General features: G+C 42.5%; 1 protein-coding gene across 2 annotated transcripts; it reads right to left on the reverse strand.

Moving 5' to 3' along the window:
• Positions 1–220: 220 nt before the first annotated feature.
• Positions 221–11,309, reverse strand: slc24a2 (solute carrier family 24 member 2). Of its 2 annotated transcripts, none has more exons than XM_037473123.2 (11): positions 11,177–11,309; positions 8,472–9,631; positions 4,534–4,578; positions 4,196–4,307; positions 3,700–3,783; positions 3,294–3,332; positions 3,111–3,190; positions 2,830–2,961; positions 2,428–2,517; positions 1,903–2,069; positions 221–1,793 (listed from the first exon to the last, which is right to left on the reverse strand). In XM_037473123.2, the coding sequence occupies exons 2-11, from the start codon at positions 9,402–9,404 to the stop codon at positions 1,544–1,546; spliced, it is 1,932 nt and encodes a 643-aa protein (XP_037329020.2). In that variant the 5' UTR covers positions 9,405–9,631; positions 11,177–11,309; the 3' UTR covers positions 221–1,543. The 2 variants fall into 2 exon arrangements, with proteins under 2 accessions (XP_037329020.2, XP_037329018.2); XM_037473121.2 differs by having other exon boundaries at positions 4,190–4,307.
• Between the last annotated feature and the right edge of the window lie 1,035 nt (positions 11,310–12,344).

Here is a 12,344-nt window from a genome sequence, read left to right on the forward strand (position 1 = left end):
AGCACATGTGAAGCATTCAAGCGACAGGTGATAAAGTGATAAAGACCAAAATGGACTAAGTTGATTCATTTGGTGGGCAATAGGTCACTATTATACCTGCCACACATTGGTAAGTATGTTTCTGGCTGGTTTTAAGGACAGTTGGACTTTGCTCTTTGAAATCTACTGAAGAAAAATGTACTTGAATTTTGTAAAACAATAAGGAAAAAAAGGAAACAGATTCATTGAGTTAGAGACAGCTCTTTATTGTGTTATTGTTTGATCCGGATGATCGGGATTGTACGATTTGAATGGAAAGATACTGATACCTACAGCAGGACCCTAGTGAGGTCAACGTTATTTCACTTTAAATCTAATAGAGAGCGTTTAGAAAAAAGCTGCAAGTGCAGAAATGAATAAAGCCTCGGTAGTCCATGTTTGGTTTTACAATGAAATTACGGGACTACTTGCTGTTTCTTACAATAATTTGAATTCTAAGAATTCAACCTCTATGTCCCCAACATGTGAGCATAGTGGCGTAGTATCTTATACAGTACATTGTTTAACATCACAACATGGCAGAAGAAGCCCGGAGAGACCTGTTGATATTGAACTTTATAAATACATGAAAATCCTTTTTGAGTTCATGAATGATTAAAACATAATGGAGAAGACTAATCTGTGGTCCGCCACTTCTTGTCCCCCCTGCATCATCTACTGGGAAATGCCACAATGACCTGGTTATTACATTTTAATGCACAAAGTGCAATGTAAAGGCAGACCGACCAGAAAAATACACGCTCACGAGCTTATGACATGAAAAAGTTGGAATATATTGAGCATGACGACACCATAGAACCTACTACCTGTGTAAGCTCTAACGTAACTATTTAGCATTCATGTAACCTATCATAGAATAGTATCCTATCATGAATAGGACGTAAAGTAATCATTTCTGCCAAATATGTCCTCAAATATACTGTAATGAAAAACATTTTTTTTAACACTCAACATTTGTCCTTTGATGCCTTTGCAAAGCCATACAGGAGGAAAAATGAGCAGATCTAAATAAAAGTCTTTTTCAGCCCCCACATTCAATTTATGCGCTTAACTTCCTGCATGAGTAGTGGGAGGTACTTCTTATACTGCCACCTGGTACTTTCATTAAAAAATAAAACACAATCTCTGGTGATCTTCAATTGAAACTTTCCATCTTGGCCAACCCAAAGACCGCTGGACGTAGTCCCGCGGTGAAAAGAGGGTCGATGACCTACAGGCTTCTTTGCAAACCGCTGGACGTGTGTGATGCACCGCTAGGACTGATTTAAGCCAATCAGTCTCTGCCTAACTGACATCCACAACCTGTGTCGGTTCGTTTTCTTTAGCTTGCGTGTGCGTGTGTGCGTGTGTGTGTGTGTGTCTGTTTGCATGCCGTCTACTACTGTGTGTGTAAGTGAGACAGATCAGAGACAGTTTGTGTCCGTGTCAGCGTTTCTTCTCTCTCTTCTAAATCCCACTGTGCACGCAAGCACATCTGTGCATAACATTTGTCCCTCTCCCTCTGTCAGACGGTGATGGGGCAGACGATGAGTTTGTCCTCGAGCATCACGCTAACGACCAGGAAGACGATGTAAAGCATGAACATGAGAAGGCCCAGGAACTTGCTCATTCTCCACTTGCAAGCCGCGATGGAGATGATGACAAAGAGGAGCATGAGGAAGAGGAGGACAATGGCGCAGAACAAGCCGTTGCTGCTGACTTCGACTGGCTTGAAGTCGTTGAGGATGTTGTAGACGAGCCAGGGGAACGGCAGCCTGGCGGGGAGCAACACAGAAGAGTTGTTTAGGTCGTGCGTGACGAACAACACTTGCTCAGACGCTACACTCAAGTGTTTTTTTTGTTGTTTTTTTTTGCTCGACGCACCCCACAGTGATATCAAAGATGTTCGAGCCCACGGAGCTGGAGACGGCCATGTCCCCGAGGCCTTTTCGTGCTACAATCACACTGGTGATCAGGTCAGGGATTGAGGTGCCAGCTGCTAATATTGTTAGACCCATTATCTCCTCTGTGATCCAGAACGTTTCTCCAACCTAAAAGCAAGAACAGGTGGCTCAACGTCACACAGTTTAGAACCCGGCAGGTCAGTGTCAAAGGTGTGAGGACGGGAACGCGCCAGGCACGGACGAGAACGATGGATCTCAAAAAGCAGCCGAGGCGCCATCCTGCCCGCATGACCCCCTGCCGCAGATCTGCCTGCATCTGCACGGTTAAAATAGAGCGGTTGCGGGTTGATCTGGGCCCTGGATCACGGCAGATTAGTTAGGATCAGCTGCCGCAGTCACACATTCAACACTGACTGCTGGACTGATTCACGAGGAAGGCCTCAGCAGTAGAATAGAAGCAGACAACAGAGTTGGCGTATGTAGAAATAGAGAACGTGTGAAGTACCTGGTGAGCCCACCACACCATCAGGTAGGAGAAGAAAGCGATCCAACTGATGGAGCCGAGGAAAGTGATGGGGAAGAACTTCGCTGAGGTCTAAAAACACCCAAAGAGAAGCGAGGTTAGTTTTATCAGTCAAACGACCGATCGTTTATTCTTTGGCCCTTTAATTAAAATGTCAACATATAAAACAACAATTTGGAAAAAGAGTGTTGAGCAGTTTGTGTGGTAAATGAACACAATAAGAGACACATGTAATTAGTTATTCTAGGTTTCTTATGCCTGGCATAATGTGTATATGTAGTAAAAATAAGGATTTCTATCAATGATTGCATTGTGTTAAAACTGTCACTTTTCTTGTTTACATATTATATATATATATATATGCGTGTGTTTGTGTGTTGTCACCTCTCTTCTGACGTCGGGCAGTGTGAGCCACAGTGGCAGGATTATGGGCAGGATGATGAGGTACGTCAACCTTTTCCTGGTGCTGTCTGGCCAGGCCAGGCTCAGAGGCTGGTCTTCATCCTCCTCCTCATCCTGAAGAAAAGACTTGCTTTCAAACAAACTGCACTTACATGTAGATCATTATTCATTTAAATAATGCTTCATAATTTATTTTTTTTCTTTGGACTGAGGCTCTATAAAAATGTATGGCTTGGAGAAATGGTGAAAGATTAAAGCCGAACCTCGTCTCCTCCTGCCACACCGTTCGTGGGGGGTGTGACTTCCACTGCAACATTTGAACTGTTCGGGATGTTTTTATCAGCTTTAAAGAGAAGAATAAGAATGGAGTTTAATAAATGAAACTGTATTCATCTGAAATAACAGAAAAGTGTGTAATGATGTAAAGAAATGGGCAGAAACTGTACAATGTGCATTTCTTGAAGCTTGTGTCTGGGAGGGGGGCCCTATGTGGACAAAAAAAAAGATAGGTGTTAATTTTCTGAGGTTGTCCTCGACACAGCAACAAATACAGCAAATAGAACAAATCACAGATAGATTGACAAATTAGTCATTGAAACCACTTACACTTGCAAATATATTGTTATGTAACTATATACTTTTTAAAAGTTTGGAAGAAGAGGAAGAAGTTAAGTAATAACAGCTTCTCTTTCCCCAAGGTCCAGTCATTCCTTTCTGATTATCAAAATATTGATTACTTTCAAGTATTTTTTCTCCATTTATCCTAATTTAAAGATCTGATGATTGATTTGTCACTTCATCTTTGAGTGGGACAAATAAAGTCCCATAGTTTCCCACAGCACTGTTGCTCACCTACACCGTTGGCACAGGCAGCTTCTTCTTTACACTTCTGCTTGGCCATTTTGTGAAGGATTGATGCCTTCTCTTTGAATTGTCCTGGAATGAAAGAGACTCAGTCAGCCCAGCAGTGTATCTTCAACATTTGTGATTAAGTATTGTTTATGCGTAACACGTGCAATGGGGAGGAAGACGTTTTTCTTATTGTGTTGGGCTTTATTTCTGGGAAACAGCTCTGGATATGATGAGAGGTGGGGCGTGGTTGGATGAATGAAGATCTCACGATATCGTTCCTCAACCCAACACTGTCCCCACGAACATTTTCTGAACCTATTTCTAATCCTAAACATAATCTTCACTAAAGCTATTTAAGAGAATATTGTTAATTCTATTCACATCCACAGTGTAGGCTCTGCTTCATTGTACTAAATGTCATCTCTTGTTCCATGAGTGTGTTTGTGTGCATGTGTATGTTTGTGTGGTGTTGTGTTCTTTATTTGCTTACCCATACCTTCGTCACTGAGAGGGTCCAGAGTGTGTATCATGAGCTGGAAGATGCTGTTTCTCATCAGTGAGTTGTGCAGAGAGGCACAGCTGCCTTCCCTCTGCAGCCTCGGTTTGGCCTTTAAAAAAAAATAAAAATACAGAAATATAATGGAAATATATTCCATGCAAAAAAAAAAAAAAATGAATGTGTAAATACTCAATCAACATTTAAACTTCTTTTCTTAACATTTCCAAATTACAGGGTGATGGAAAACAAACAAATGTCTGATTTATAGAGTATACTGTAAATATAAGTAGGCACATGAACATGACCTGCATCTCATACAGTGAACACAAACTCACGGTCAGCTTGCTCTCGTCATCTCCAGCTGCCCCCGGGGCATCGACCTTTTAGCACAGAGAGAAAGAAATCAACGTGCATGTTTACTCATGAATGAATGCATTTATTATATGCAATCAAATACATAAGGCCTACAGAAATTCATAATTTGGATATTTGTTATATGGATATCTTTAACCTCTATAGCGAATTTACTTTAACTGTGTAAAATCCTTTGTAATGTAACCACATGCAGATCTCATTTTAACAATTTAGCAATGATTGCTTCACCTGGAACATTTGAAATGATTCTTCCTCACAAAAAACTTCTCACTATACTTGTCTCTGTAGCTTTCCCGGTGGAGGAGGGTAACATCACAACGGGAGCAACCACCCTGTGACCTTGTGTTTAAAAAATGTCACATTGCTCCAAAGTCAAGCTTAATAAATAAAGCTTTGATTATTTAGAAGTCATGAATCAATGCGTTTGCTGGGAAGAAATATAGCAAAGAGCAGGGGCAATTTTACTCCATTTCTAACCACAATATAGGCATGTTGTTGTAATAAATGGAGTGAAAGTGATTAGAAAGCTTAGTAGTTACAATGCAATATAATAACGACCAAAACCGCTTCTTGTTTACAGTGTTGTTCAACAGCATAACAAATAATTTCACTGCTGATCTTCAAAACCTGGGAAACAGTTTGTCTCACCATTTAGTTTCTCTTGATTTAAGGTTTTAGCCGTGTGAGATGTCATTTCAATGTACAATGTCATTTCATAAATGGGTGACCAAGTCCTCATACATCAAGTCCTACACTGCAATTTTGTTCAGTATTTGATGCATCTTTTGCAGTTTAAGATTAAGCTCAGTTTGTTGGTTGTCTACATCTCTTGTCACTGACTTAAACAGAGCAGATTATCACTGGGCATAAATTATAAAGGAAAGTGTTTTACATTGCAACTTTTTCTTTGGGGGGAACTTATGATAGTCATCCAAACTTTGATAACTAACACATCAAAAGTCTATCCATCAGGCAAAGCCAGGCTTGCTCATGATGTAACGCAGCTGTTTCAGACCCAAAGGTGATGACGAGAAGATGGAAGCAGAAAGATTGAACAGCTTCTGACCCTGGTCAATAAACACCAGAATAAATCTAAATCTTAAAACCTTACAGATTTCCACCTTTCATCCTAAATATCATCATTGAGACACAGTCGGAATACCTTTTCAGATTTCCCACTCATTTCCATCGGCCCCATACCCCTCTTCTCTCAACCTCTGTTCCTCTGACTGACTGACTGTCCGAGCTGTGCGACTTAGCTCGGATTAATCTGCAGAGATCACCCCTTTTAGACGGCTACTTTTCAAGCCTGCGTCTAAAGTCCCACGACAACCTTCACAGGTCACTGTCCTGTCAAACAGTTCCCTTTCATAGGCTATTCAAATCCTCTTCAGCTACACAAGTGCTCATTCCAACAGTGGATGAAAAGCAACATGGATGCCTGATTGGACAGGGGGTTTTGACCATGGTCACAATGATCAGAAAGTCAAAAGTCAGCTCTGCTGCGCGAGTAAAGAATCCGTCAGACGAGCTTTGGCCTGGAACACAACCACATAGACTGCATGAAGTGTCCCTGTAGTGGAATAAAGGTTGCGTAATAACATGAAACAATTCAAAGTGCATCAGCAGTGGAATCTCAGATCATTTAGTATTCTCTTGAAGGCAATAATAGAACTGTTATCAGTAACATGTATATCTATAATAACTATTGACCAATTCAGCTTCCTTATCTGTGTGGATATTTAAACATGTTGTGAAGTTGCAGATGTACTTGTAATCCAGGTCTGATATCATTGGATCCACAGAAAAATTTCAACATGTCGCAAGAGCCCTGCAGAGGTGGAGGGACAGTGTGACGAGCTGCATGTTTTCTGTCGTCACCAAAGGTAAGCAGTTCATAAGGGGATCAGAGAAGACTTTAGTGCCAGAAAACCATCATATCTTCTCTCTCTCCCCCTCTCTAGGTGGACACTTGATGCACTGTGAAAGTCCGCCTGAAACAACCAAATACAATGGAATATATAAGGTCGTGAGCATGGCTCCAGGCTGGGTTTCCTTACTGTGATCTGCTGATCATCTGGCTCCTCCCAGAGAGCATCCGACTATTATTAGTGGCGCTAATGGGATTGGAGAGCATTAACCTGAGGGATTATTAAGCAGTTATCGACACATGAGGGCAAGGCAGTGGACATTGAGTGCCGGGTGACCAAAGGAGAAAAGCTGTTCATGGGCTGAGGGGTGCCAGCTTGGGGACCAGCTGATTCCCAGAAGGGCACGCATGTCAAACAGCGCTTCTGTAACAACGGTGATCAGCAACCTAAATCCACATGCTCACACGTTTACATGAGAATAAAACACAATCCGGTGATAACATGCGTCCGGGGGAAAAAAGTCTGATTCCTGGTGAATGCATTACGTTGAAATAAAACATGATAGAAAAAGATGTAATGGGCCTGAGGATGATAAAGACTGTAAAAGGTACAACATTATTACTATTACCAGTCAATGATTAAGAAAAAATAAAACGGTTACCTAAGCATTTAGGGAGAGGAGTTTTTAAAGCGTCTCTGGCCTGAATCACTACCATGAAACAAGTGACTGTTTGGAATCTGCCGTTTTCAACAAAGCACAGAGCATTCCGAGCTTAAAATGACATCTGCATTGTCTCCTCCCGGTCGGCATGAAGTGATTAGTTGGGTGATTATGAAGTGATGGTAAGTGTAATGTGATTTAATGATTGGTAAGTGTCTTGTCATCAGTCAACATCCTGTGTGTGTGTGTGTGTGTGAGACTCACACTGCAAAAGAAGAAACACTAATGTCACACTGATAAATATTCAGAACAATTTCATGTCTCATGTTTTCCTAAAATTGTGACTAAATAGTGAAGAGACGATCTGCGATTATATTTAGTTCTGTTCAATAAACTGAAAAAGGAGACCAAAAAAACTCCTTACGGAGTCAGGAGACCACATGAGGCGAGCTGAAGATGGCAAAGTGTTGGTGGCGTTGAAGAGTTGCTTCAAGGATTTCGGATTTCCAATTCAATGAAGCTGGTTTCATTTTCACCGTGCTTAATTTCAATTCAATCCTCGTAAACCTTGTAAAACTATAATGTCACTAAAAGAAAGTGAGGCGAATAAAAAGATAACCGAATTTTGACTGAAAGTTTGATAGATTTTTGTAAATTCTGATTCCAGGGTTCAGGGTTTATGTTACCTGTAATTATTACAAATAATAATTGCAACAAAAGTGATGAAAACATATAATTTTCCCAAATATGATATGATGGAAGTGCCGATCCGTACTCTGAGACTCTGAGGCAGTACAGGTAGTGGGTAAAGATGAGGCCCGTTCCTGGTCTTAGTCAGCAGCAAGACACTGCAGTCTGGCTTTACCTGTCCGAGCAGGTGGCAGGTTAAGACAAAGCTTTATATCCTTATTTTGGCCACCTGACAAAGGGCTGTCTGTTCAACACCCCGTCTAATTCCCAGAACAAGAGCGCGACTATTCTTGGGGTAAGTAGCCAAAACCGGTTCACTGGGGGTTTTGTTCCCAGTCTCAGATGAGTCAAAAGCACAGCCGGTCATCCCCACTCTAGAAATGATGTGACTCCACACACTCGTCAGACACTGTCCACTTCACATACAACACACACCTGGACTTTCCCTTTCTGGATCGCAATATCCAGCTTTGAGAGATGTCTTACTTTCGGGTTTTCTGAATTAAAACCTGCCCAGGTGTTTGTGATGGGAACACTGCGTAGTGTATAGATGGATGGATGAATGAGTAGGCGTCAAAAGAGAGGGAATGAGGCGAATGTATGAATGAGTGGATGAAGTGGATGAACAAATGGACCAAGTGGACAGTTGGCCGAGTGATGGACGGAGTAGACTCACCTTTGGTGGCGTCTCCAGCTCGTCCACCTGGTTGCTGCCCAGCAAGGTTTTTATGACAAATTCTACTTTGGCATTGAACTTCATGAATGTCACATAGCAGGTGTAGCAGGAGAGCAGGCCGATACTCTCCCCCAGTGTGATTTCATTATCCAGAAAGAAATAGATGAGCATGAGCAAGCCAACGATGTAGAACGACACGTCTCGGAACAGAGGCCACCAGGTGAGGTTCAGCACCTCTTTGGAGAACAGGGCACACATCCCGATGACAAACAGGATGTTGAAGACAGCGGAGCCCACGATGGTACCGATGCCCACATTGCTGTGGGAGACAAAGACGCCTATGACGGACGTGAAGAGCTCCGGGGCGGACCCCCCCGCCGCCATGAAGGTGGCTCCGGCCACATCATCGGATATCTGCAGCTTCTCTGTGATAACAGTGAGTGCCGGGACAAAGAACTCGTCGCAGACGATGGCTAAGGCTATGAACATGTACAGCATGCCAAACATATGGAAGCACACGTAGCCCTGACGTCTCTCCTCCACGGTAAACAAGTCCACTGGGTAGTCCCCGTGATTCATCTCCATGTCGGACGACTTCATGGCCACCGGTTTGTCCTCCGGCCCGGCCGACAGGTTGTGGTGTTGCAGAAGAGTTCTTTGGGGCACCGCCGCCGCCGCCGCTTCTTCTGCCGAACCCTCAGCGGGCGACGCCAGCTCCTTGGCCACTGCCGTGACCAGTGACAAGGCACTCCATGAACAGAATATGCAGACCGCCACCATGCTGATGATGAAGCCCATAATCCGTCCGGGCCGCAGCTTTCTTTTGACGCCGTGGTAGTGGTGCCTGGTGCAGCTACTGTGAGGGCCCAGAAGAGGTTCAGAGCCGGAGAAAGACATCCTGTCTCGACTTCTGATGGGTAGAAGGAAATCCATGGCGTTGGCCTAGGTGTTTCGGGCTGAGTGGAACTGTCTGGAGTCACACCCCCCCCCCCACCGGAGCTGGGTCGCTGGCGCGGGGCGGTGACGAGGGCGGGGGCTTGACGGGCCGCAGCGGTTCACCGGTTTGTTAGCATGCTGCTTCCCGGTCTAAACACAATGGAAGCCCTGCAGTCTGATTCCAGGATCCAGCCCATTCAAAGGCATGTTCCTCATAGTACTCACTGCAAGACAGAGGAGAAAAACGTATTGATTTAATGTAAGTGAGCAGATTTTTAATGATAACTATAAACTATTAATTACAACAGTAGCTATACATCCAAATCAAAACATTTGAACGTGTTATTCTGATTCTAACATGCTCCACTTCTGATACCTATTTGAAGGGATGCATTAGGCACTTGTTTAGAATTCATATTTTTGCTTTCTATTACCACTCTCATTTTGGAGGGAAATGTTGAAACCACACAATGTGATTTTACATATGATTTTCTATCATCTCCCGCCATGCCGACAACAACCAGCTCTACGTTCCCACCAAATCCGGTGCCCACACTTCAATATTACCATGAAGACATAAAGACGTGATAATCAGGCAATTTTTCCAAACTCAGTAGCAACAAATCTGAAACAAATCCCACCACCACTTCTCCTTCTGCATCGATAGCCTCAGTGTCCAAAACCGTAGTATTATTTTCAACGCTACACAAAAAAAAAAACTTTCTTTCCTACCACATTCCTCCCTCTCAACCGCTGAAAAACTCACCCACGCCTTCATCAACTCTCGACTGGACTACAGCAACAACATCCTTATTGGCACATCCAGCAAAATCATCATCACACTTTCCTTCTGTAACGATGTTCCTTCCCCCTCCAGCACCGAATATTACATCAGACCAGTCCTGCAATGCCTCCACTGGCTCCACGGAGAAGAATACACTTCAAGATTCTCCTCATTACTCAAAATGCCCGTTACCCTTCACACCAACTGCACCCGACTCTGCTCAACATCGGACCTCGGGTTGGACAGGAACTTCTCCAACGTTGCCTTTCTCTCTGAGGCTCTCTCCTCCGGCACCTCACACATTCTCTGTCGCCCCTTTTCAAAACTGCACTTAAATTATTTAAATTATCATCTATTATTTTTAACCTGTGGTATGTACCCTTTTTGTTAGGTCTCATATTGTCATCCCAGTGCCTTGTTTATATTGTCATTGCTTTTATTGTTACATAATTTACAATTATTATAATAATTCTGCCGATTCCAGGCTTTGACATGTAGTTTATCTTTTTAATCTAAAATGAATTGTAATTGCTGGACAAATGATTTTCTCTTGGCTGTTTTGAAAAAACTTACATATATATATATATATATATATATATATATATCAGTCCTGAATTCTGATTCTGTTCTTGCAGTGTGAGCTTAAGGGAAGCTTGGACATTAGTGAAAGCTCATTAGGGAGCTATTTAATCCCAGAGGTAGATATAGATCAGCTTGAAGCCCTGCACACTTATGCAGCTGCACAAAGTCAAAAAGTATCATTGATGATGAAGTGTTATTGGAGACTGGGACAAACTATACCGAACAATTACCACAGTTCATGTGAGACACTAAAGTAATACCGTAAAAACACATTTATCCAAGATTAAATGCAATTGTTCTGTGAAAGTCGTAGAAGTAGTTAGAGAATCAAGCTGGACTCCGTTAAGACATTAGAGCAGATACACACAACAGCTACACACAAAGGAACACATGTTTCTCATACCCGACTTGGAAATCTCTTGCTCAGGACTCCTGCAGGGTCGAGTCTCTGGAGGAACAATCCAGAAAATGGAATCCGTAAAGGAGAGGTCCTGAGAGCTCAGTTGAGTCTGACGATCCTGACAGTAAATCCTCAGTGAGATTTTACCCCCTGAGCCAGGGTGGAGCTCCGAAACGCCAGGTCAGAAAGCAAAAGAACCAAGGGCTCCTCCCTCCCTTTCAATGCTCCCCCCCCCCTCCTCCTCCCCTGCTCCAGTACATCTCCCTCTTCTCTCCTGTCCAAGAACAGGGATCAATGCCATCTTACTTTCTACTTTACCGCACATCCAACTGTTCCCTCCTCCTCCTCCTCCTCCGGCGTCATCCATCGTTTCTTCCCATCCTCACACCCAAAGCAAATGCCGCTTACACAAGGAGCTTAGAGCCTGTGGTCCTATCGGGTCATAGTCCTGTGCAGTCCTTGACAGCAACACCAATTAGAAAGATACGAAGCATGCTGCGGCGTAGTTTGGATAGGAAGCTGGATGTTAGTGGTGTGTATCACTTCTTTAAAACTTTTTGAGTTACTATAAATACTTTTTACATTAACATTAAATAAAATGTAATGTTTTCTTGTTCCAGTTGTTGGACATCTGTCTATTGTTTCTTTGATGTCTGTATTTGGCTTTTGGATGCGATACCTGCTTTAAAGCCTTAATTTATGAAACAACACTTGTGAAAATAAAGTATGTGGATCCCAAGACATACGGTTACATTAGATTATATAGTTACTATAGTAAGTAACTATTCATTTTGCCAAAGGAAAGAAAATATATAATTTGCACAAATGTGATGTAAAACAATGATGATCCATAGTAATGAATCATTTCACAAAGAAGATTTTTTTTTTTTTTAATTAATCAGTGTGTGTCTGTTTGTGCGCAATTCAAATCAGGTCAGGCTTTACACAAGTGAACTGTAATCTTCAGAAGCAACATGAAGGTGAGATCAAAAGGTGTGACCTGTTCTGTTAAGTAGCGTGTCCTTAACATTGCCCCACCTTTACAGTGTGTGTGTGTGTGTGTGTGTGTGTGTCAAATGAGTTAAATAATCCCATAGATCAATCTCACAGATTACAAAAAGGCAAGTTTGAATGTCGTTTTTTAAAATTACGCATAAATCTGCCTGTGTGG

The sequence above is a fragment of the Pungitius pungitius genome, chromosome 9 (genome assembly GCF_949316345.1).
Source record: "Pungitius pungitius chromosome 9, fPunPun2.1, whole genome shotgun sequence".
Classification (NCBI taxonomy): domain Eukaryota; kingdom Metazoa; phylum Chordata; class Actinopteri; order Perciformes; family Gasterosteidae; genus Pungitius; species Pungitius pungitius.

Excerpts from the sequence above, each read along its gene's own strand:
- slc24a2 (XM_037473121.2), bottom strand. The coding sequence starts at position 9,404 with ATGGATTTCCTTCTACCCATCAGAAGTCGAGACAGGATGTCTTTCTCC. Across the intron at positions 2,518-2,829 it reads TGCCCGACGTCAGAAGAGAG|ACCTCAGCGAAGTTCTTCCC; the intron begins GTGACAACACAC and ends GGGTGTTTTTAG. Across the intron at positions 2,070-2,427 it reads TGGTGTGGTGGGCTCACCAG|GTTGGAGAAACGTTCTGGAT; the intron begins GTACTTCACACG and ends TCTTGCTTTTAG.